This window comes from Chlorocebus sabaeus, chromosome 10 (assembly GCF_047675955.1).
Source record: "Chlorocebus sabaeus isolate Y175 chromosome 10, mChlSab1.0.hap1, whole genome shotgun sequence".
NCBI classification, from domain to species: domain Eukaryota; kingdom Metazoa; phylum Chordata; class Mammalia; order Primates; family Cercopithecidae; genus Chlorocebus; species Chlorocebus sabaeus.
In genome coordinates, this window is record NC_132913.1 from 39,925,751 (window position 1) to 39,952,267 (window position 26,517).

At 37.8% G+C, this 26,517-nt stretch overlaps 2 protein-coding genes across 24 annotated transcripts in view; one reads left to right on the top strand and one right to left on the bottom strand.

Annotated features, from left to right (window-relative positions):
- FMNL2 (formin like 2) overlaps positions 1-7,326 on the top strand; it is a 314,952-nt gene extending 307,626 nt beyond the window's left edge. Inside the window, 1 exon segment of the mRNA XM_007964975.3 lies at positions 6,894-7,326. Coding sequence (XP_007963166.1) covers positions 6,894-7,003 — 110 coding nt within the window. The 3' untranslated portion in view covers positions 7,004-7,326.
- Positions 7,327-14,469: 7,143 nt separating this feature from the next.
- Positions 14,470-26,517, bottom strand: part of PRPF40A (pre-mRNA processing factor 40 homolog A) — a 63,908-nt gene continuing 51,860 nt past the window's right edge. For 14 of the 23 annotated variants that reach the window (XM_073019688.1, XM_073019690.1, XM_073019684.1 and 11 more), the window contains 10 exons: positions 23,270-23,384; positions 23,009-23,100; positions 22,790-22,906; positions 22,164-22,301; positions 21,732-21,827; positions 18,406-18,492; positions 18,209-18,305; positions 18,062-18,123; positions 17,008-17,139; positions 14,470-15,543 (listed from right to left, as the gene is read on the bottom strand). In XM_073019688.1, the coding sequence (XP_072875789.1) occupies positions 15,451-15,543; positions 17,008-17,139; positions 18,062-18,123; positions 18,209-18,305; positions 18,406-18,492; positions 21,732-21,827; positions 22,164-22,301; positions 22,790-22,906; positions 23,009-23,100; positions 23,270-23,384 (1,029 nt within the window). In that variant the 3' untranslated portion in view covers positions 14,470-15,450. Of the gene's footprint in view, positions 15,544-17,007; positions 17,140-18,061; positions 18,124-18,208; positions 18,306-18,405; positions 18,493-21,731; positions 21,828-22,163; positions 22,302-22,789; positions 22,907-23,008; positions 23,113-23,269; positions 23,385-26,517 lie in introns of all 23 variants that reach the window. The other 9 variants (XM_073019686.1, XM_073019687.1, XM_073019683.1 and 6 more) reach the window with 1 other exon arrangement.

The window sequence follows — 26,517 nt, forward strand, 5'->3', positions numbered from 1 at the left end:
CACTGTGGCTCGTGGAGATCCCACTGGCCTTACCTAGACTGGGATGCATGCAGATTTTGCAGCTTCTTTTGTCCAGGGTTGTCAAGTTCATTAGTTGACTTTATTCACACCCAGAGTGATGCAGAGAGGGTTTGAAGTCTATTAACAGCAGCATGTATACTGCCCCAATACTCTGCATTGGAACCCTGCAGGTTTCAGCAGAGCTCCTTGATTTAAAGGATTTCCATTGTTATTGATATGTCATAATGCTCCATTTTTTTTCCCCTCGTGGCCACACCTAGCCACCTGCCTGCTTAATAAACACTGTGAACAAGACCCATTCAGCAATGTACTAATCATAGTCCATGGATGCTCTTTAAAAGCCTCTTTACTCATTCAAAGTAACTGAAGTCAGTAGGTACTTTAATTTGGATGAGCCAACAGGCTTCCAGCCCAGGGTTGGGAACTAGTTTTATCAGCCAAGAATTGTGTGTTAACCCAGCCTGGTTCTTGTCTGATTAAATTAGCTTAATGCTATCTCCTCAAACCAATTCTCCCAGATTTCTGTACTTCCTTTTACAGATCAGAATAACAACTTGGGCACTAGTAGCAGAGGCCACAAGTGACTTTTCTTTCATGTCTGTTGCACATGAATGTTGCTTGTAAGCTTCCAGATGCTTATAGCTTTTTATAATGGGACAGTCCAATAATATGTAGAAGTACTGAAAATAGTATGATGAGGTCCCATATATCCCTCATCTACTTCAAAAATTATGAACTCATGGCCAGTCTTGTTACACGTACACTCTACCTATCCCCATATCCAACCCTTGACGGAAGACGTAGAATTTCCTTTGGAAATATTTCAATATGTATCTTCAAAAGGACTCTTATAAAAACAAAAACATACTTTACACCGTTATCACATCTAACCAAGAATCTCTTAATATCAGATATCTGATATTAAGTTCACATTTCCCCAACTGTCCTGATTTTTAAAAATAGAATTCCTAGACTCTTGATGTCTCATTTCTTTTTATTTATTTTTTTTGAGACGGAGTCTCGCCCTGTCGCCCAGGCTGGAGTGCAGTGGCGCTATCTCGGCTCACTGCAAGCTCCACCTCCTGGGTTCACGCCATTCTCCTGCCTCAGCCTCCCAAGTAGCTGGGACTACAGGTGCCCGCCACCACGCCTGGCTAATTTTTTTTGTACTCTTAGTAGAGACAGGGTTTCACCATGTTAGCCAGGAAGGTCTCAATCTCCTGACCTCGTGATCTGCCCACCTTGGCCACCCAAAGTGCTAGGATTACAGGTGTGAGTCACTGCGCCCAGCCTGTCTCATTTCTTGTTATAGCTTAGTGAACATTGTACATTGGGATCCTAAATGGTGAAAACCACTAATTTTTTTCTCAACAGCTCAAACCCAGGGAAATTAAATACATAGGTTCGGTGATTAGGTAGATTAGACAGATTAAAAAGGAAGTCAATAATGAATTCCCTGCCAGATTAAAGCAGTATAGGTCTTAAGTGGATAGTAAGTGGCTGATGAAAATGCCATTCTCTACACATGGCACACACACTCTGCATGTGTGCCTGTTGGTATTTCAGTGTACATAATGCAGGGGCTTGTAGATGCCCCCCAGATAAAACCTTCATTGTAGCACCTCTCCTTGCCTCCTCCATGCTGGGGGAGAAACTCCACTCTAAGCAAGACCAGGAATAGACTTCCTTCCTAGGTAAGCACTTTTTGGTCTCAGTGCCATAAAATGAACTTGTAGTCAAGGAAGCATCCAGCCTTGCTCATTAAGAACTTGGAGTTCCTGGCTGGGTGCGGTGGCCCATGCCTGTAATCCTAAGTACTTTGGGAGGGTGAGGCAGGTGGATCACTTGAGGTCACGACTTCAAAACCAGCCTGGCCACATGATGAAACCCCATCACTACTAAAAATTCAAAAATCTTAGCCAGGCATGGTGGCTGGTGCCTGTAATCCCAGCTACTTGGGAGGCCGAGACAGGAGAACTGCTTGAACCCGGGAGGTGGAGGTTGCAGTGAGCCGAGATCGCGCCACTTCACTCCAGCCTGGGCAACAGAGTGAGACTCTGTCTTAAAAAAACAAAGCAAAACAAAAAAAACAAAGAACTTGGAGTTCCTTTTTCATTAGAATGTCCTCCATCCCAATTACATCTGGCTTTATAAAATGAATGTAATGTACGTTTTCTATTTGCTTGATCTAAGTCATTAATCTACGAGAAGAGGGGAATGAATATGTTTATAGGGCGGTTTTTATCCTCCTTGGAGCATTTTTCATTTTCTGACTTACCCCAAAGCCCCAGATAAACTCCTTTGTACCTTTATGAACTAACTTGAGTATACATTGCCTTCCCCCTTTCCTGCCCGTCTCCCCCAAACCCCATCCCCCATCCCCAGGTATGATTAACAGTGCACTAACCATGTACTAATGCAATAGATCTTGGCTTTTTATTCTCTTCTGTTTGTGTTGTTTGGCTGTCATTTTCAATGCAGTGCTGAAGACTGTGCCCTTTACTGCTCGCACCGCCAAGCGTGGCTCTCGGTTTTTCTGCGAACCTGTTCTCACTGAGGAATACCATTACTAAACTATCACTCTTTCTCACCTGATGCTCTTAAAAGGTTGCTACAGGTTTTTTGATCTCTTATGTCCCCCTCTGTGTGTCTGTCAGGGCCCACCAACATGCTAGCATGGAATTGCCATCTCCATCATGTTATATTTTGTGTTCTCATGCTGCATGGTTTTGCATTTCAATCATTATTGCTCACTCACTGCCACTTTCAATACATGTATTCACATTGCTGTAACAGTCTGGGTGTGTTTGACAGTTGAATTCATAGAATTGTTCACAGAAATTTTCAGAAAAATAGAGCAAAAATACTAAGAGCACTTCTTTGAGAATCAGGATTGGTACGAAGTAGATTGCTTCTAAGATTTTTGAGCTAATGTCTTTCAACACAATATAGTAGCCATTAATAACAATAACTGCTATTCCTAACATGTATTAAGAACTTACTGTGTTTAGGTTGGATGCAGTGGCACACACCTGTAATCCCAGTACTTTGAGAGGCTGAGGCAAAAGGATCACTTGAGCCCAGGAGTTTGAGACCAGCCTGGACAACATAGTAAAACCCCATCTTTACAAAAAACACAAAAATTAGCTGGGCGTGGTGGTGTACACTTGTAATCCCAGCTACCCGGGAGGCTGAGGTGGGAGCATTGCTTGAGCCCAGGAGGTGGAGGTTGTAGTGAGTGGAGATCCCGCCACTGCACTCCAGCCTCGGCAACAGAGTGAGACCTTGTCTCAAACAAAACAAAACAAAACAAAAAACAAAACAGAAACCCACAAAACATACTGTTCTAGTAGGTTTACAGATATTAACCTAGCCCTTTTATCCCGTACCCAGTTAATATGCTTTGATAGCATAATCACCTGCCATATGAAAGTGCTCAGGAATGCAAAGTGCTCTAAAGTACAAAATGACTTGCAGAAGGAACTGTAAACTATGCACAGCTGCACATTGGACCTTTCTTAACTCTCTTATACGTCCACAGTGTGATGGAACTCGTAATACGAGCTTAACACAGGGAGCCCTTTTGACCTAGCTTGTATATGTAGATATAGGCAATTCATAGCTTTATGACACCCTACCTTAGTAGGCCACCTCTATTCCTTCTGAATGTCATGCCCATGTTCAACTATCAGTAATTCCAAGTTGGAGCAAAGCTGTGAGGCAGGACATGAATACAAAGGCTTAGGCGCTCCCACTGTCTTATCTCATTCACACATCTTCACTGTTCCATGTCAAACCCAGGCTATACCTTCTGTGATCAGATCATATCTTGACCTGCTGCTTTGGTCAGGATGGTGGCACCAGAAATACTAACAGCAAATATCATTGGAAAATGCCACTGTTTTTAAGTTGCGTGGGGATTGGGGGGGAACGATCAAACTTTTCAAAGTAACTTCCTGGGCTTAGTTCTTGATGCCTAATAAGAAACGAACTTCTCTTCAGTGTCTAGTTGATTAGAAAAGAGACAAGGGAAGCACACTATTAATTGGACATAGCCATTGACTCCTGTGCTGAGACTGACATGGAATTGGGTGTTTATTTTGTGGCATAACTATTCTATGAATTGCACTTATGTATGTTCTTCTATCTCTGATAGCAAAGGACATAGAGTGTCATTGCCTGCTCTGCAGTGTACTTACCCACCAGTGCTTATTAACAGGCTAGAAAACTTGTCATCTGCTTGGCTGATGTCTGTATCAGTTTTGCTGCTGGACTATATCTTTCTGGAGCCAATCTTCAAAGCAGCTTGGAACTGGGTGGTCAGAGAGCTGGGTGGGAAGATGCACTCGTCCTTCCCTTATTTGATCTAACACTTCTTGTAGTAATGGCTTTCCATTCTCTTCCTCTGTTGGCTAACATGCCTGGGAATGTTGAGCACTAAGTTGAGTTGCTTTCCATTTTCATCCCATTTTTTCTTAACCATCATTTTGTGTTTTTGTTTTTTTTCTGTTTAGCCTTAAAGAAGAATAATATCACTAAATTTCCAAATGTTCACTCGAGGGTAAGGATTTCTTCTAGCACACCGGTGGTGGAGGATACACAGAGCTGGCAAGCATCACTTTTTACTTAGCTTCCTCCTCTCTCTGTATGCAGATCAATGGTTTCAATCTATGGCTGAGGGTAATACTGGTGAGAAGCTGACCAGGGAGTTTTTGTACCTCACATTCCAATGATGCAGGAATTGAGCCTCTCTATTGGACTCTTTCTCAGCCTGCTTTTAACTTCTCAAGTGTGATGGCTTGGGCAAGGGTATTTGCTGATGATTGTATTTGCTTTGAGTGCTGGGCTGTCCTTCCCTTACCCCCGTCTTGGCCTTTGAGTTACTCAGTTAAACCCATTTTGATCTGAAGCGACTGAAAGCAGGTCCTGGCCAGGGAATATGAACTAAAGCCTTTGAAAGATTAAGATCTTTAGAACAATTGCTCAGTTGAAGAACCAGAGAGCTGCATATGAGGCAAAAGTGTAATTCTGGCCTTCCATTGCCAGTGTGGGATAGGAAGCAGAGGCTTGAGAGGACTGGGGTATGTAAAACTATTTTTTCCTTAAATTTAAGAGTAGAGGCTGGGCACGGTGGCTCACACCTGTAATCTGTAATCCCAGCACTTTGGGAGGCCAAGGCCGGCAAATCGCTTGAGTTCAAGATCACCCTAGGCAATGATGCGAAACCCCCGTCTCTACAAAAAAAAATACAAAAGTTAGCCAGGCATGCTGGAAAATGCCTGTAGCCCAGCTACACGGGAGGCTGAGGTGGGCAGATCGCTTGAGCTCAGGAAGTGAATGCTGCAGTGAGTAGATATCCACCACTATACTCCAGCCTGGGTGACAAAGACTGTCCTCCCCCAACAACCCCCCAGGAAAGAGTAGGGCAGGGTCACACAAATTCCCATGAGTCAAGGAGCCAAGAAGGTAACAGGCCTGGTAGGAACTGTGCTGAACCTAGAGCACAGATCTTAGCTCCAGCTTCTTTTTGCTGTGTAGGAATTGGGGCCCGGTTTTGCCAGATCTTCTAATTTTTCAAAATACAGAAACCCAGGTCTTTATGTTAATTACCAATTTAAACATCAGGAAACTGTATTTTAAAATGTGAGGGGGGGCACAGTGGAGCAAACATTCTGTGGGTCAAATGTGGTCCATCAGCTCCACTTTCAACTTGTTGAGTAGATAAAAGGATACAAAAGATTCAATTTGGTTTAATTCTGTTATTTGTTTATATTTCCCTTTCTAAAGATACCATGTATTCTAGCAGAAGTCAACAATACTAAGTTAATGAAAGGGAAGTAAATACTAATTAAACAAAACAAGAGGAAAAGTATAAAGCCTGCTTTACTTTTTGCACTATGCCCTGACTTCATCAAAGGGAGGCTGCATAGCCTAGCTTGCCGGCTAGGTTACCCGACTTCCTCAAGAAAGCTTGCCTTCATACTGAGTCCTTGCATAAAATTCCTCTGCTCATCCCTTCATGCCGACAGAGCAATGCCTATTTGGACTGGTATGCGGTGATTGATTCATTCATTTAACAAGGATTTTCTTATGCAGGAGGGCCCAGACAACTTCTCCTTGCTGACATAACATAAAAAATATTGGGTGGTAGAGCTCTGTAGTCCCCGCTTCTCAGGAGGCTGAGGTGGGAGAATCACTTGAGACTAGTTCAAGTCTGGCCTAGACCACATAATAAGACCCCATTTCTTTAAAAAAAAAAAAAAAAAAAAAAAAAAAAAAAAAATTGGTGGCCGAAAAGGATGTCAGGGAATAGATTATTATGTTGGTTTAGATTTAATGGTTAATTGAACATTATGTTGTTTAAAATTTACAAAATAATAAACTTAGCTAGCTTAATGGAATGAAAATTGAGTCCCTTATCTGCAAAGTGAAAGCCTTTAGGTTCTTGTTAAAACTGCAAGGATAAGATGGGACAGGACAGTCTGGTTTATTAATTTTGCAGTGTAAAATTTACTGCAATTACTGTTTATTCATTCAGGCTTCCAGAAACAAAAAAATTAAGCTACAGCTGCTTCTAATTTAAGAAACATTTCAAAATAAGACTTCAGCTAGACTCTGGCCAGTGACAGAAATAATCTGTATTTTTCTCTCAAAGTCCTAGAATCCTACCAGTATTACACCCTATTTTGTTTGATTATAAATATTGAAGGCAAGTATTTATGTCTTTGATTCAATGCTCGGTGAGTTTGAAGTGCCCATTAGCTGACTTTTCTACACAAGCTGCTTTGATTGGCTGCCAGCTGGCCTTTGTCTTGCTTAGACACATGCTATTAAAGGTTGCTATTCTCTCACTGGCACTCTCCTCTTTACAGATCTTAGAAACCAACCATACAGACGAGCCGATGCGGTGAGGAGAAGCGTCAGGCGGCGCTTTGATGATCAGAACTTGCGTTCTGTTAATGGTGCCGAAATAACAATGTGAACCGGAGACCGGCCTGCATGAATACAGGGTGTGCGTGAATGAAACTGCCCACATGAACTTTATGAAAGTGCTACCATTTAACTGCAGCCTTGAACACACAAAAAATATTCTTAAGGGCTCAGATTTAGCAAACACAAAATAATTTTAAAATGAGCTCTCCTTTCAACCCTTGTTAACAAGTGCCTAAAAATGGAAGTACCTGTTCAGATTAATCAAAGCAATAGGATTTGATTTGATTAGGTATCTTTTTACACCAGTATGTTTGTTTTTTTAACCAAAATGTAAATTTCTTATTAAACTCATTACCTGCCATTGTGATTGTCCCATGATGGCCCACCTGGTTTCCTGATGTTGTAAATAGCATGAATGCATCTGCTGTGGGTCCTTTGCTGAGATGTCTTTGAAGGAATTTTGTTTTAGCCATATCCATCAACTTTGTATTTTACTTGCAACTTGGAAGAAGGAAAAAGTCACATGATGAGACTCCTTGTGTCTATAACCAGGCCCTGGCAAAGTGCAAACATGATGCAATTGCAGTGGCACAAAGGTCACTCAACCCTTTGTTTCCAGTTTCACATTCTACTACTTCTGTGCTAGAGAACGATGCTCTGTGAGAAGCATTCACCGGTATGAATGTGGGGATATAATGTATAAGACTTATTTGTAGTACTGTGTTCTTCAGCTAGAGGCAGCTTTTAAATAATGCAAGTGTATTTATTAGCACTAAAATTAACATCTCAGTAATCAGTATTAGCATTTCTGAGGACCATTATTAATTCTGAGAACAGAAATTGGTGCCTTGCAAGGAAGAAGTTTACTAGCTCTATTAATAAGCATTCAAGGTTACATCTGCTAGCAGAGTAGTATTAGGAACCTGGCCTTATTCTCCTCTGACAATCGCAATTTTTTCTTATTTTCTGTAAATTGGAGAAGATACATTTGGCATCGTCTATCAAGGCTAACTTGTTCATGCATTTCCCAGACTACTTATGGGGAATTGCAGTTTAAGTTGCTAAAAAGTACTAACATGGTATTAAACTTAAATAATATGTAATGGGACTAAATGGCTCACTAAGCCACTGTTATTTTTCCTTCCTCTCTGGCAGGGCACTTGATCCATTCCAAAGTCAAAAACTGGACTGAAGCTAAATTTGTACTTTTCATAATATACATTCTGCTTCTGGCTTATCTTCTTGGTACATCAATATATTAATTGTAAAGTTTATTGTATAGTATTTAACCGCTGAAGTTCCTATTTTATGTTGTGCTTATGTGAACCCCTTGGTGAAGGTCCCTTTTCCTTGGATGTGTAGTTATATGATCTTTTTAAATGTACAGATATTTTGCTATAAAATTGGTGCAGTTTTTTATGGTTTTTACACTTCTCTTTAATTCCCACCTAAGCCTCTGGGTAATATTGTAAATATTGTTTTAAAATGCATCAGCCTATGCTATACAATCTGAATGTTATTTTAACTTATAGTTTTTTTTAATATATATATTTAACTACAAGGACAGTTTAGGGAACAAGTTACCACATTTCACTTTAGTGTACCTATTTACAGAAAGATTAAACTGCCACCTGCAGGCACATTCCCATAAATGTGTACTTTAAAAAGAACATGCCAAGATTTTGTCTTTCTGTGGACTCAACATTCACTTTGATTAAAAATAGCAATTTGACCAAGTTGGACTTCTACTACAAAGCAGCTGTTTTCCAAAGTTCAATGCTGACATATATGTTAAAATAATTGCCTATTTATTCATCTACAAATAGACAACGTTGGCATGTTCTTTTCTGTTTGTCTATTAATGGGCCTGCTTCTTAGCAATATTAGAATGTTTTATAAAAGCAATTCATGTTACTTTTCTGGTCTTTTCATGGCATATGAGCAAATAAACTATTTACACTACTATTCTGTAATATGTCATAATCTTTCAATGGTACAATTTAGGAGGCTTTAGCAATATTATGTAGACTTACCTTCTAGAAACACATATATCTATCTTGCTATTTGAACTCAGAATCCAAATATACTTGGTAAACTTCAGGAAGGATTCCTCCCTATGTGAAATCTTGACCACTTGCTATATAAAACATAGAAAATGGATCTTGGAAATGAAACTACATCTCCAAAATTGTATTATTTATAAACATACAGCTTCTGGGGAAACAGCACCTTTGTTTGGTGAAATGCCACAACCCCCCAGCAATCCCACCAAATGTTTGTTTCAATTAATTAGGATGTTGTACAAATAAAGATAATAGGCTATATATGAACTGCATAGTTAACACTGCACCCAACAACCATACCAGTTGGCAAGGTTCACAGCAGTTTGGCCCCCATTGCACAAATGGACTGACAGTTGTAAGAAAACTCCCAGTCATCAAAAGTTTATGTGTAACATTTCATGTTCTTTTTATGGAAACAAGGAAAATTTTAAATTTTAGAATACCTTTCAAGTGGCTTAAATTTATAGACATATAAATTATAGTCATTTAAGGAAGTATTATAATTTATATAATTAGTGTCACAACCACCACAGCATACTTTGCATTTGTCACACATAGCTGCTTACAGATTAAAGGCAATAATCTTTATTCCTCACAAGAAGCCTGTGAGATATTTAACACTGTTGTACACATTGGGAAACTGACTTGCCCAGGGTGCAATCTAATAATTGCCTATAATAAAGCCTTAAGTCTTTTGTTCCCAATTCAGTGCACCTTCCACTAAACCAGTTATGAAATGTGTTAAAAGCTTTATTTTATGAAAGACAAAAAATTAAGTTCTGCAATCAGTAAGGATCTCGTTTGTTTTACTATCAGACTGGTGCCTAATGGTAAAAGAAAAATCTTTTAATATTCCACAAATCCAGAATGTTTTCAAACTCAACTACAGCAGTAAGTTCAAATGAGGCAGAGAAAGTAACATTCATCTTTTAAAAGGTATTTACCAATGACTTTGAATTAAATACTCACGTTCCCCACTCCCTATCATGTAACACTAAAATTCACTGCAATGCCCAGCGACCATCCTGACTCAACTCTGCTCTCAATAGAATGGGGCTTGATATCCATCACTGACTCTGCTTTGGTTCAACATACTGGAATCATCTCTGTAGAATGAGGTGATCTTACACTGGAAAACAGATACACTTATACTAGCTCCATAATCCACATTTTGTTGTTTGTTAGACAAGGTCTAGCTCTATCACCCAGGATGGAATGCAGTGGTGCAATCCTGGCTCAGGGTAACCTCTGCCTCTCAGGCTCAAGCCATCCTCGCACTTCAGCCTCCCGAGTAGCTGGGACTATAGACACGCACAACCACACCTGGCTAATTTTTGTAGAAACAGGGTTTTGCCATGTTGCCCAGCCTGGTTTCAAACTTCTGAGCTCAAGTGATCTGCCTGCCTCGTCCTCCCCAAGTGTTGGGATTACAGGCACAAGCTGTTGCGCCCAGCCACACATACCTATTTTAATGTTTGATAAAACTCCTCTTAGTCCTAATGTATTTCCTAATTTTTATCAGAAATGTCTCCAAAGATGAATTTATCAGATTTTGTCAAAAGGATGTTTTCCATTTCTTTTTAAACTAATAGCCCATCTATGCCCAAGAAACAAACATGTACGTGAAAGAAGTGATGGTTTTTTTTTTTTTTTTTAAGTCTTTTTATCAAGAAAAAGAGGAATTACACTGAGAAAATATAACGTGGGCCTCTAGCAACTCTCACAGCATAAAGCTTGCTGCCTGAGTGGTGCTTAAAGGAAAAAAACTGACACAAATCCAATTTAGTAAAAGATGCCACTTTTTCTAATAAATTATATTTATTTACAAAAGGTCTAATTTTATATAACTATGAGGTTCTTTTACATCAGAATAATATATAAACAGAGGTGAAAATCTGGTAATTACAAACACAGAAAATAGAAACCTTGTTCCCTTATTACTCACCTTTCAGAACAAGTCCTTGGCTCAGTTGTAGAGGTGGGGAAGACCAACACCTACCGAAGTTTGCAGGCAGGAGCCCCCAAAAATATTTATAAATAACACATTTAGATACCCTAAGGAACAGTAGTGAAGAATAGCATCAAGGAATGGCTTAGTTTGAAACTGATCTAATTCGCCAGCCACTCAATGTTTTCATTGGCCATGACTAGGGGCAGGGAGGATTAGCCAGTATGAATGTCAACTTTACAAGTAGGGTAATTACCATCAAATTAACAATTACCAATCACTAACACTGAGATGGCCTTGAACTAGATCCTACTGAGAATCACAGAACAGTTTTGATAGTCTTTATATGGCAAGTTTAAAAAGCAGAGAAGCTATTATACCTAAGTTTCTTAAAATGGAGGGTTAGGGAGAATGTGTGGGTAATTAGAGCAAAATCATCTCTCACTTTCCACCTCACCTTAAAGACAGCTCCAAAAAACTGAGCGCCTGACATGTCACCATATTTCAGCCCTATTCAAAAATAGCCCAAAATGATTATTTTCAACTTTAAATTGTATGTTCTCACAAGTTTTGGACATGTCTGAAGTAAAAGCTAAGGTATAGTCACAGGACCTTATTTTAGGTGCACTTCAATTATGACTGTGACTTTAGTGGTGGGTTAGTATGGTTTATTGCAATGATGCTTTTATAAGCCCTTTAATACAGATGATGGGTACCATGGATGCCAGATGAATACATATTTCAACTAGTATTTTACATTCATTCTCAAAGTGCCTATTATGTGCTAGGCACTGTCCTATTCCACAAGGATATATAACAGTAAGTGAACCAGACAAATCCCTGCCACCGAGGAACTTACATGACCACCAGTTAAGTCGAAACGATTGGAAGAGTAATGTAAGAATAAAGATGGTAAGAATCAGCAGACTGGTATACGCCATTACCAAAAGCACAGAATGAAATTATAAGCCTATTAGAACACAGTTCCATGAAAGTAAAGACATTATTTTGCTTTCATGTAAAATGAGTGTAACTTTACGTAGAGAATGTAGAATGGTTGAATTAAAATCTACCTAACACTGAGAGAAATATATACCCAAGGGAAAATAAAAAGTCTCAGATTTAAGATAGAAGGAATTAATGTACTTTGCTTCATTTTGTTTAGAAACCGTTTTAAAAGCTGAAGTTTTTTAGTTTTATAATTTATATTTAAGTTACATAATATACTTAAATATCCCTTTTTTAAGCAAGCATTCATCACTCCTCCCTGGGTACTATTGTGATTACAAATAGTTTTCTCTTACATAGCATCTAAGCTTAAAAAAAAAAAAAAAAAAAAAAAAACCAATCTTCATATAAAGGGGTTACTCCCCTCTGGATGCAAAAATGAGTGGCTGCATAGCCAGGACTCAGCTGACTGTAAGACCAGAAGAAAACCGGGAACATTTAGACAAATGTTTTTTAAAGCATATAATCAAATTACATAATTGAATGAAAACTGAATTACACAGTTTGAAACTGAAAACTTTCCAGAAAAATGCACAGAGATTTTTTTTTTTTTAGGAGTTTTTACAGTTTCTTCATCCTATCATTAACTGATTCCCTTACTTTAGGACAATCCTTTTTCATATTATAGTTGTACGAAATGAGGCCCAGTTAAGCAAAAGTCAAAAGGTGACAAAGCTGTGACAAATCATTATCAAATTTACTGGGAGGCATAAAATGCACTTTTAAAGTTGGAAAACATCAATAATTTATATGCTGAAGCTACTCTGGCTAATGATAATAAAATGCCAGCTACTATGCTGAAAAAAATGTGGTGGGACCACTGCTTTTATTTAAAAGCATTACATTGTTTTAATTCAGTTAGGAAGAGTGTATACTTAATACTTGATTAGCTAAATTATCTAACTTTTCATACAAATTCAATTTTCCCACAAAGAAATATGAACTGGGAGAAAAAAATATTTAAATTCTGGATATTGAGTAAGTATGATATTAAATGTATACGTGAATTTGATCTAATAGTTCATTAGTATTAATGACACTGAGGGAAGATAAACCCTCAACATTTTCCTAAGAATCTGAGGCTTTAATGAAAAGTATAAATTCCCCTTATCTGAAAATAAACACACTTTCCTGTTTTAACATATTTAACTCTAATAGAACCAATATTCCAAGACGTTTCAGTTTTTACCAAACTGAAGATTTAAAAACTTAACCTATTAGTTTAAAAATATTCACAGAGAACAAAATCTTATCACCTGTACCTTCAGACTGTCAAGTATCTTTCTGGCAACTAAATCCCATTTGATGGGATCCTGAAAGGGAGACAAAGGATCACAGTCACTTAAATTACATCTTTTATGGCAAGGATGTTGCATTTTGAATTGCAATTTGTTTACTACTATGGTTGTTTTTAAGTCAAATAATTTTCATGGGTGAACTACAGGGAAACTTTATATTGTGTTGTAGGGATTTGCGGTTATAGTAAGATTATCTCTGTAAGAAATACAGGAATCTATTTTGAGGACATGCTAAAACACATCAATAGCTTTTTATTTAAATAGAAAAATCAAAACTTTAAAGCTGTACTTTAGAAATCATTCATGGATGTAATTAAAACAATGTTTTTTACATATTCTAAAATTCTTTTGTGAAACATCACTAGTATATATTTGCCAATATCAAATGCATACTTTAAAGATTTGCCACTGACTTCCATGTCAAGTGATTGACATGATTAGCAGTATTAACTCACTACAATGGGACCTCTGAAAATTGAGTCTAGACAATTCCCTGTTGCCAAAGTTGTTATGTGTTTTGGCTCTAATATACAAATAGGAGATTAATCTCAAGCAAGCAGTTTGATTACTTCATATTTTCTCCAAGATGAGTCTTCCTACAAAGCCTGGTCATATTTCATAGCAGAAAAATGACTTGGGAGACAAAATGAGAAACAATCCCCTCTCCCACCCCTTCAGCCTTTAAAAAGTAGACATTATATTTAATTCAAACGGAGGCAAAATGGGAAAGACACATTCTGGTCAAATCCACTTTCAAAACTCACTAGGATAGTTAAGAAAAAAAACTTTTTGTTCTTCTAAATCCCAACTTGAAATAGAATCTCTTCAAGTGTACACATTAAAAGAATAACACAGATAATACCAAAGAATAGGTGCTAAAATTTACTTATTTACTTAAAAAATCTCCTGCACTGAAGGAAAATAGTATAAATTACATTACCAACCTTCAGAAGTTAGCATGTAGAGTATTCTGTCTTCAAACCATTGCCTCTCTAAAATAGTCTGTAAAAAATTCATAGGTGAAAAACAAATCTAGGGACCTCAAATGCACTGATTTATAATATTCTTAAATATTAAAAAAGGAAAGTAAACTAGCTGTGTGGGTAAGATGAAGCAAAATTTCAGGGATTTAGTACCTTTAAAATGATCATACAATTTCTTTAGAGCTGAGCAGTTTAAGTAGAAATAAATACTAGTACACACTAGAAGAGAAGGTTTAATAATTGATAAAAATATACAAAAATATTCAAATCAGAAATGCTTTAGAATGTGTACCACGAAGTCAATACTTCTCAGTGAGTAGGGAAGGCAAAATACTTCCTCAATAGCGGGGGAAAAAAAGCAAGAGAAAGACTGAATTTAGAAAAAAAAGACAACTGTTAAAGAAAATGTTTAAGTCAACTGTTTTTTTTTCTTTTTTTTAGACAAGGATATTGCAACTATCACTTAAAGTCTGGTGGCACATTCTTTAGTAGGTCCTTAAGGCAATATATTTAAATTAATTTACAATTTGATGTTAAAGTTTTTTTTAAACATCACCTCAAAATAGATGCTCAAAATAATGCCCTCACAATAGCCTTTGTAAAATGTATTCAGATGTTTGATAAAAAATAATGGTGGCTTTATATTACAGTAGTGCTCATTAGCACCACTATAATTAAGGGTCTACCAAGTTTCCAGCAAAACCACCTATTTCTTAGGAGTTTCACCATAAAAGATCACATTGGCTGTAACCAGTTGGGTAGTGCACAAAAAAGCAGTTTTATCAGTTGCTGGTGCTTTTTTTGTACTACTATATTATCAAAAAATTTTTCATTATATCTTCAAAATCCAGCTTCTATAAAGTAAATCAAATCACCTCATGACTTAGATTTTAGAACAAAGTAGAGACATCTGCAGTTATCAGTAAATTGCCACCTTTAATCCATCCTACAGTGCCCTGTGAAAGGGTCACAGAAAGACAGTTATGACTGTATGAAAATATGATTCTTGATACAGAATCAAAAGTTATTTTCAATTTCCTTTGCTTTTATAAAGTCCACGATAACAATACTTAAATGCACTTTTTTTTTTTCCTGTGATATAATTAAAACCCAGTGTTACTTCAGTTGAACTTGAAATAGAGTCCCTGGTCTGAATCAGACTTTAAATCATACTGTAAACATATATTTGGTATAATTTATTGATCATCATCCAGTTGCTCCAAAAGGGTTCTTCTGCGCTTTTCCAATTCCCCTTCACTCAGTTCACTGCCAGAAGTATCCCAATTACCCTGAAAAGACATTGATTACAATTATAGTTGACATCAGTACTCAGAGGTTTAAGGGCTGAGCCTGTGAAAAAAGAATCCAGTATCTATATAAATTCTCTTCCAAAGAAACACATTTCACAGAGTATAAAGACTGTGTGAATATGAAACAATATTTCCATTTAATGGAAGCCAGGTATTCATTTCCTAGATAATACATTCCTTGCTAATTTTTTTTTTTGAGACCAAGTCTTGTTCTTGTTACTCAGGCTCATCTCAGCTCACTGCAACCTCTGCCTCACAGTTCAAGCAATTCTCCTGCCTCAGCCTCCGAGTAGCTGGGATTACAAGCGTCCGCCACCACGCTCAGCTAATTTTTGTATTTTTAGTAGAGACAGGGTTTCGCCATGTTGGCCAGGCTGGTCTCAACTCCTGACCTCGTGATCTGCCCACCTCGGCCTCCCAAAGTGCTAGGATTACAGGCATGAGCCACCGTGCCCGGCCTATTCCTTGCTAATTTTGTAGCTTCCCCCTGGTTCCAGAAGTATTATCACAGAAACAGAAGTAGTATGCTTTAAGCATATGAATTCCTGTGCCAAATAAATACACAAGACTTATGAACAGGACAAGATTTAGGCTGAACAAACAAAAATAATACTGCACTATATGTGAGACACAACCTTTGAAAAGTGGATAGTTCACATATCGTCCTCTTTCACTCCAGGGATTTCATTTAACCCACCATATAAGCTGCTAAAAAGTAGCATTCACTCTTCACTTACGATGTGACTCAGACTCACCTGTTTCAGCTCTAAAAAAAACCCACCCTATACCAACGAATCAGAATATCCAGAGATCCCTAATAGGGTTTTATCTACACAGTTTATGCTCTCCAGTGATGATTCATAGGCATTTGCCCTTGCTAAACCCACAGAATTTGCATTATTAGGCTCTGTCATTCATATATACATATTTTTGAAAACGACTAATTATGTAATCTGTTATTGAAATAATTAACTTTGGCTTATATTCTCCTCTCCTATTTTTTTTTTGCCCTTTCTCCACCCCAAATCAGTATTTCTAAAAGTTACTGAATTGCTACTTTTTGAAACAAAGGATTTAATGACAGTGACAACTGCGGACATCTGTAGAACCCCAGATTTAGTCTCTCACTTAAAAAAAAATTTGAGAATTAGGTAAAACATGTACAGTGGCACTTCTTAGTGACCATATCCTTTCTTAGTGAGTTAAGGCTACAGTTATGAAATGCTGTATTTTAAAAATGTCAAATTTAGGAGAATCAAATCTAGGATCATTCATGACCAAAAACTATCACATTGTGTGAAATGTAGTTAACTAAATTTTCACTGTTTTCTTCAATTGTAGCACACTTGGAAAAGTCTATTCTTTCAACACCACCATGGTTTAACCAAAGAATCCATTTTTGCATTTTGAAAATACAGGTAGGAAACAATTCTAAATACTTACAGAATCCTTTCCAGTCTTTTTCTTAGGCGATTTGTGTTTTGATTCTGATCTTTGTCTAGTTCTGTCTTTTTCACTTTCCCGATCTTTTTCTTTTTTATCCTTCTCTCGCTCAGCATCGGATTCTGGAGAGTCCTGAATGAATAGAAAATAACAGGTTAGCATTTTGATGAAGATACCATTCTTATATAGGTAATTATTATATAAGTAATACTTAAGAACATCTACGTGTAACAGATTATGTGTTCTTAGAGCGAATGTGAATTGTTAACCTCAAGGATTAAGTAAAATTTACCCAAGATCCATGGGGGACAGCTTTCCCTTGGGAAGGATAATATTCTAACAGGATAAAATACCACTCATGAGACTTACTACCACATCAGATGTGTAATATCTATTATGTAAATACAGAGACATATTACATTTTTCACCAACTCAGTATAATACTGGTTTATACATGTACCTAGGATACTGCTGTTAGCTTTAACACATAAGGCAGACAGCTGTATTCATAAAATTTTCTTGAAATTGCTGAGTAGGAATTATTTAAAATTTAACGTCAGTGCTTAAATGAATGGCTCTTCATTAGATATACACAAATTCAAATAAAAAAATATGTAACTCAACAGGTTTGTGGTGATACCCACGCCTTCACATTTTGAAAAAGCTCCTTAGGTGGATCCTAATGTACACCTAAGATTAAGACCTACAAGTGTAGAGGAGTGGTTGTTTTAACATTTAAACTTGTGGTTCTCAACAACAGCTTCAATCTACATATACACACAAATATACATACATACACAGAGACACATGCACGCACAAGAGTCTCTTTTCTAGAAGATTAATTTTAAAGACCGGGATGGGGATCCTAACACTGGTGTGTGTATTTTTTCAAAGCTCACCAAATGATTTTAATGGAAGATCAAGGTTAAGAGCAACAACAATGTGCCCACCTGAACTGTCCTGGGCTGCAAAGAATTAGAAAAAGGTTCTATGATCTCTGAGGAAGTTAAGGGCAAACGCCTAGGTGAAATGTAAAAATTAGAAGCTTGCTTACAGATTTATGTCTCCTCTTCTTACTTTTCTTCTTATGCTTTTTCGACTTTTTGTAACTTCTCTCTGAGCAGCATAAAAGGAAAACAAAAGTGTCAGAATTTGAGTATATCAGTATAAATGATTTAATCAAATAAACAGAAATGCTCACCAGACTCTGCACTAGAAGAATGTTCTGAAGCAGAACGAGACTCTGATCGTTGTCTTTTTTTCTTTGAATGGCTATCATCATCATCTGAATCTGACCCCTAAAAAATACAAATAATTTCATTCATAATAATGCTAACACTTTAATACACTCATGGTGCCATAACTTTAATACACTCTTGGTACAATAAATTCCTTTACCGATCGAGAGCGGGAACGTTTCCTATGATGTTTTTTAGATTTCTTAGAATGTTTCTTGTTCTTTGAATGATGATGCTGACATTCATGCTATGGGGACAAAAAAAAATTTCAAGAATTTACACTTACTGTAGACAGACTGTAAAGAACTTTAAAAAGCCACGGAAGTAAGTTCTTAGAGTAAAACTCCACAATATATAGAAATGTAATTCCTTGAAACTGCAAAGAATTGTCACTTAAATTTTTTTTCTGTTCTTTCTTGCCCATCCTATACCCACTCATTTAGACATCTTAACAAAACAATGTTAAAAACTATTAGTAGAAAAAGTAGGTTTCTTTTGTTTTTGTTTTGAGACAAAGTCTCGCTCTATCACCCAGGCTGGAGTGCAGTGGTGCGATTTTGGCTCAATGCAACCTCTGCTTCCCAGGTTCAAGCAATTCTCCTGCCTCAGCCTCCCAAGTAGCTGGGACTACAGGCGCACACCACCACGCCTGGCTAATTTTTGTATTTTTGGTAGAGACAGGGTTTCACCATGTTGGCCAGGCTGGAATCGAACTCCTGACCTCAGGTGATCCACGCGCCTTGGCCTCTCAAAGTGCTGGGCTGGGATTACAGCAATGAGCCACTGCACCCAGCTGAAAAAGTTTATTTATTTATTTATTTATTTTTAAGACAGAGTCTCACTCTGTCGCCCAGGCTGGAGTGCAGTGGCACGCTCTCGGCTCACTGCAAGCTCTGCCTCCCGGATTCACGCCATTCTCCTGCCTCAGTCTCCCAAGTACCTGGGACTACAGGTGCCTGCCACCATGCCCGGCTACTTTTTTGTAATTTTAGTAGAGACGGGGTTTCACCGTGTTAGCCAGGATGGTCTCGATCTCCTGACCTCGTGATCCGCCTGCCTCAGCCTCCCAAAATGCTGGGATTACAGGCGTGAGCCACCACGCCTGGCCTGAAAAAGTAGTTTTTTTAGAAGAATGAGAATGGTGTGGTTTAGAAGAAAAGTGTAATATGCAGTCTGCTTTTAATGACAGTGAAATACAATGACATTCAGGCATGGTTTTTGTGATCAATTTGGCTTTGATCAGCAACTTCGGCCAAGCACTAAGATAAAAAACAACCTGAGAGCCATCCTTGAATTGAGATATATAAAGTTGATGTCAGAATAAATCCAAAATCTACTACCCCTTTTTCATTTCCCCCAAGGAGCCATTTCCTTCCTCCTCAAACAAGTCATCCTTAGACATCCATATGTTGTCTTTGTGTATTTCTACTCATTAAAACAATTATTAGGTTAGCAGTGCTGGGGGGTGCTACAGTACAAGCTCCTTGCCCCTAAACATTTCTATGGCTTTGAGAATAAATTCTACCTCAGTTACAGATGTGGAAATGGAAAATCTGGATCTCAGAATGGACTATTCTCCTTTTGATCTCACTGAATGCTAACCTACCTTTAATACCTCAAGCCTCAGATTATTAAGGCCCCAAAATCTGAATGTGTTCAGTCCTTCCCTATGGTACCATTTTTTACTCCATTTACCACCTAACTACTTTACCCCCAGTACAGATCACAAAAGAATCTGGAGATTCTTGAACTGGGGGAAAATAGGTAAGACACTACCTAGAGCAAAGCTTCTCAAAATTAAATGTATATTTTAATGCCTGGGAATCTGGTTAAAATGCAGAGTCAGATGCAGGATTTCTGCCCCATGGGGCCTAAGGTTCTGCATTCCTAAGAAGCTTTAGGTAATGTAGATGCTTCTGGTCTGTACTACATTTGGCACAGAAAAGATCTAGAGGCCCAGCATGGTTGCTCATGCCTATAATCACAGCACTTCAGGAGGTCAAGGCAGGAGACTTGCTTGAGGCCAGCCTGCCCAACATAGCAAGATCCCATCTTTACAAAAACAAAAACCAAAAAACTCCACAAAAAGCCAAGCGTGATGGCACATGACTGCAGTTCCAGCTACTCAGGAGGATCATTTGAACCCAACAGTTCAAGGTTGCAGTGAGCCATAACTGCACTGCTGCACTCTGGCCTAGGAGTGGATGACAGAGAGAGACTCTGCTTTAAAAAAAAAAAAGAATTAAAAAAAAGGCCAACAGGACCACATCTAGAGGCAGCTGTGAAACAATATAGGGCCTATGTGAATACATGTTACACAAAAACGGTGGTTAACATTTTATTAACCAAGAACAATAAATCAAGAAATAGGAAATCAAGGAATAGGAAACAGTCAATTTAGTGTCCTGCTATGCCCATTTACAATGCAACACTGTAATATTAAACACATACTAGTTTTTAGCTTATGAAGTATTAGCTACTCTAAAACCGACAGCATGGCATACTTGTTAAAAGCGCTGACCGAGGTCAACATGCCTGGCTTCCAACCCTGTAACTCACTTTACTTCTCTTTGCCTCAGTTTGTTCACCTATTAACTTCATAGGCTTATTGAAAGGATTAAGTTCCTAAATACAATATACATAAAGCAATCAGAACACTGGCCCACTATTATTCAGTAATTATTGGTCAATTCAGCATACTTACAAGGGCCTAACTGAAACTGTCATCAAAATACTCTTACTTAACTTTTTTTTTTTGAGAAGGAGTCCCACTCTGTTGCCCAGGCTGGAGTACAGTGGCATGATCTTGGCTCACTACAACCTCCACCTCCTGGGTTCAAGCAATTCTCTTGCCTCAGCCTCCTGAGTGGCTGGGCGCCATCACTCCCTGCTAATTTCTTTGTATTTTTAGTACAGACAGGGTTTTGCCATGTTGCCCAGCTGGTCTCAAACTCCTGACCTCTGGTGATCAGCATGCACCTCAGCCTCCCAAAGTGCTGGGATTACACACGTGAGCCACCGTGCCCAGTGAACCTTACCTATTAAAGTGACCTGAGATGTTAATGTTTCATTGTTTATTTCAACAAAATCTTACCATTTATTCCAGAAATTCTCTGGGTTTTCCACACAGCTAATGTGGTATAATACCTCAAATGTGCCTAAAAGCTGTTTTCTATCTGCTTTACAAGAAAAATTTTTCAGTTTTAAGTTTACTAGTCAATCCATGTGGCTGCCAAACTGCTCAATTTCTAAAAGTTTCTAAAAATACAAAACAGTTTTCACATACAAATCTTTATATTCCTATGGAAACTTATAATTTCTTTCACTTAAAAGCAGTTTTTATAGGAAAAATACCATTCTCTAACTGTCCCAGGTAAGTACATTTGTATGAAAGCAGTGAACATTAAGTAAAATACTTCCATCATTCTAAGTTCTTCAGTTTGTTTACATTTTTATATATTTTATATATGAGAATTCTAAAATTACCTCAAGCACATGCATAAAATCTTTAAATATTCGTTTTCTTTCAGATTCTAGAGTTATGTCCTCAAATGCTGGCTCTTTTACAAATCTCTCACGGATCTGAAAAATTCAGATATAAAATAAATATATGAATACCAAGAAAGTACACCAATACATCTAAAATAAATCATAACAGCAAGTAAAAACTGTGATGAACCAGTCCCTTTAAAGTCCATTATTTCCTCCCTTCAAAAGTCCAAACTATTCTTTACAAATATTCCTAAACACAGACTCACAGCTGATTTAATGCTTTTATTATATTCTAAATATATTTAATATATTCTACAAATAAATTTAGCTTTTGTGGCTATAAAATGAAAAATAAAAATATTTTAAATTTCTTTCTCAACTGTAAAGAAAATAATTCCATTAGAAAAAATTAACAAGTATACATACATCTTCCCAGACAGCATCCAATTCTATCGGGGGAGCAGCTTGTTTTAACATACTCTTAAATGCAGACTCTTTTCGTTTCATCTTCCGAGCCTCTTCTTTTTCTCTTTCGCGTTCACGGGCTTCTGCCTTTTCTAGTAACTATTAGAAAATCATACTTAATCAGTTATAATAGTATCATAACTATTAGCTGAAATAATTTATTGTTAATTTAGGAATCACACATTGTTTAAAATAAGCTTGTCCAACCTGTGGCTCATGGGCCACATGTGGCCCAGGACAGCTTTGAATGTGGCCCAGCACAAATTTGTAAACTTTCTTAAAACATTACAAGGTTTTTGCTCATCAGCTGTTGTTAGTGTCGGTGTATTTCATGTGTGGCCCAAGGCCTGGTTTATAACGGCCATATTATGTATAATAATAACAGTTAATTTGAGCAAAGGAAGTTTAATGTCAATCCATCATCTAAATAAAATTTTTTCTTTTACCTTACCTGAAAGACTGGCTACTACTCTGTAAAATTCTATTCATATTCCGTTTCCAATGCGTTGCAACTTAGCTGCTTTTATCTGAATAAATTAAAAACTATACTATTAAATTAGTTATTTACAAGAGAAAAAATAACTTACACTATTGAAAGCCAATTTGATATTTCCAGCGTCTAATGTAGTTGATCTTTTAGTTGAACTGATTATCGCCACAAAATCTTCAAAAGTGGTATTTACTTCAACTACAAACCCTTTATCCTAAAAAAAAGAAATCTTAGTATCAATAATGCATAAATCAAAGGAATACAGTACTTTTAAGATACACTATAGGTTAAAACGTAAGAATAAATAGTTATTTACCTTTAGAATGTCTTTTATTATCTTCTTCTCATCATGATAACGTGCTTTAAGATCCTCAACATAAAACTTGAAAAGATCAAGTGCAGTTGATCCTAATGAAAAAACTAAAGAAGTCAAAAGCTAGCTCTAACCAAAGAGCTGCAATTACTTTTTTGTTTAAAAAACAAAAATAAAGCACCCTTCCCCCAACATAATCACCTTTGCATTTGGCCCATTCCAACTACTACCATAACAGTAAATTAGGAAAGAAAATAATCTTACCAGGCTGACCAAGCATATTAGTGAATCTAATATCAGAACTAATAGTTGGATACAATTCCATCCAAGATGACATAGAATGTAGTTGTCCATGTTCATGTAATTCATCTAAAAATATCTAGGGAGAAAAATCATATTTGAAAAGTCATCTAAGTACATGAGAAATAAGAGTGTAACATGAAAACACACAAAAACTTTGACATAGTTAAAACTCTTCTACCAATGTTATCCCAAACCTGTTTGGGTATAAAGACTATTTCCTATTTGGGCAAAGTAACAACTGCCTTTAGGCAGAAAAATATTTTGTCCTTTAGAGAAAATAACTTTTACAACACCACTTTATCTTCCTAAGGTTCTATTTCCTACCCTTTCAGATAGAACCTAATTTTTAGCTTTAAAAAAAGGTAGAAGTTAACTTACAATATTGGGTATCTACCTCAAATGATGAGGCTAAAGAATGTATACGCATGTTTCCTTAAACATATACTCTGTCTTTAAAAATAGTGCCTAATGTGTTCTAGGTATTTTTATTTATTTTTTAAAAAACAAGGGGCCTTAAGAGGAAGATGTATAATTTTCCCAAAGTAGTTTGGAGACCTAGGATTCAAACCCATATCTAGTTTCAATTTCCACACTTCCTGCTTCCAACCCAATCCTTAGGGAGTTTAATCCTGTACATCAGCGGATCCCAACCCCCGGCCACAGAACCCGAACCGAGCCACACAGCAGGGAGTGAGTGGTGGAACAAGCATTACCACCCGAGCTCCGCCTTCTGTCAGATCAGTGGGAGCATCAGATTCTCATAGGATTGCGAACCATATTGTGAACTGAGCATGCCAGCAATCTAGGTTGTGTGGTCCTCATGATAATCTAATGCCTGATGATACCAACCCCCCACCCCACCCCAACAGGAAAAACTGTCTTCCACTGCTATACACAAATGTGACTAAAAGAAACTGTAACCCTATATTCTGTTGCCACAATTCCTATACCTGCACTGTTCAATAAGGTAGCCATTGACCTAACATAGCTTCTGGGTACATGAAATGTAGCTAGTCTGAGTTGTGATGTGCTGTTAAGTATAAAACATACAATGATCTTGAAGATTTAGTACCACAAATGTGGGCGGCAAGCCACCCGGGTGCCGAGGCAAGAGACTGAGGGCACGAGCTGTTCCAGTATAATAAAATATATAAAATGAGAATAGTTATATTAGATAAAGATCACAGATATGATTATATATGAATATCATTATTCATTAGTTTGTAGCAATTACTCTTTATTTCAATATAATAATAATCCTCGCTCTACAATCATAACCTAGGAAAAACCAGGCCATACAGTGATAGGAGCTGAGGTGACACAGTGAGAAGTGACCAGAAGAGTGCGAACCTTCTGTTATGCCCAGGCAGGGCCACCAGAGGGCTCCTTGGTCTAGTGGTAACGCCAGCGTCTGGGAAGACGCCCGTTGCCAAGTGGACCGTGGTCTAGCGGTAGCGTCAGTGTCAAGGAAAAACACCTGCTACTTAGCAGACCAGGAAAGGGAGTCTCTCTTTCCCCGGGGGAGTTTAGAGACGACTCTACTCCTCCACCTCTTGTGGAAGGCCTGACATCAGTCAGGTCCACCCGCAGTTATCCGGAGGCCTAACCGTCTCCCTGTGATGCTGTGCTTCAGTGGTCACACTCCTAGTCCGCCTTCATGTTCCATCCTGTACACCCGGCTCTGCCTTCTTGATAGCAGTAGCAAATTAGTGAAAGTACTAAAAGTCTCTGATATGCAGAAATAATGGTGTAAGCTGTCTCTCCTTTCTTTCTCTTTGCCTCGGCTGCCAGGCAGGGAAGGGCCCCCTGTCCAGTGGACACGTGACCCACATGACCTTACCTATCATTGGAGATGGATCACACTCCTTACCCTGCCCCTTTGTCTTGTATCCAATAAATATCAGTGCAGCCTGGCATTTGGGGCCACTACCGGTCTCCGTGTCTTGGTGGTAGTGGTCCCCTGGGCCCAGCTGCCTTTTATCTCTTTGTCTTGTGTCTTTATTTCTACAATCTCTTGTCTCCACACATGGGGAGAAAAACCCACCGACCCTGTGAGGCTGGACCCTACACATAAATATTAGCAATTTTTAAAAATACTGATTATGTGTTAAAATAATATTTGGTTATACTGGGTTAAATTACTAAAATAAATAATAAATTAAAATTGCATTTGTGGCATTCACATTTTTATTGGATAGAGCTGTCCTAAAGCAACATCAGGCACTTACAACTCCACTCATTCCTCTTCAGACGAGACTAAATATGTCCATACTCCCTTGCAACTCTGAAATTCTTTTCTCAAACCCTGCCTGTATCTACCCTTTTGTCAACTACCCTTACCCTTCAACATAAATGGAATTTTGTCTTAACCACCCTTGTTGTGCTCACCAGGTTCCTCACTTGCTCCCTCTTTTGAGTCTCTAAAATAGTTTAGAAACCATCTTCAGTGATACTCTAGTATCTTAGAACTTACCTCACTCTATCATACCTGTTTTGCTAGTGTTTCTTACACTTCCAGACTGGTGAGATCCGTCTGATAAAGTCAAAGAACTGTGACACTGAAATTATTTCTATAGTGGATCCCTAACCTGAAAGAATCACCTGAGAACTATTTTTTTAAAGCAATATTAATATTCAGATATTTAGAATATTCAATGACCGATGTGAATTCAGGTTTGAAAACCACTCTGACAAAACTGTATGGTTCTTATTCTCTATTTACTTGCCCCATTTTAGGGGTGAAAAAGCCTTGTCTTTTACATTATGGAAAGCAAGTTGCTTCAAGGATGGCTGGGCTTGATGTTTCTTCTTCCCTTGGCACTAATGACATCTTAGATGATGTAATACTTTTTTTTCTTTCTTTCTCTTGGTTGAGGGCGGGGTATGTTTGAGTCCTGTACACATTGCAGGATGTTTAGCAGCATCTCTTGCCTCTACACACTAGATGCCAGTAGCATGTTCCTCACAAATAGTGACAATCACAAAATCGTTCCTGGTTGAGCACCACTGTCTTAGATCCTAATCGGTATTAATTTTTCTCCATCTTCATCCTTCTTTTTGTTCCTTTATAAACTGCTCTCAGTGTAACTGTATTCATATATATGCTTGAATTCCAAACCTTACGAGATTTTGTTTAATAAGAGTCACCCTTATTTTTCAATTCTTCCTTCATTCTTTCCCTCTTAACTGGTTTTCTCTTACCCAAGAAA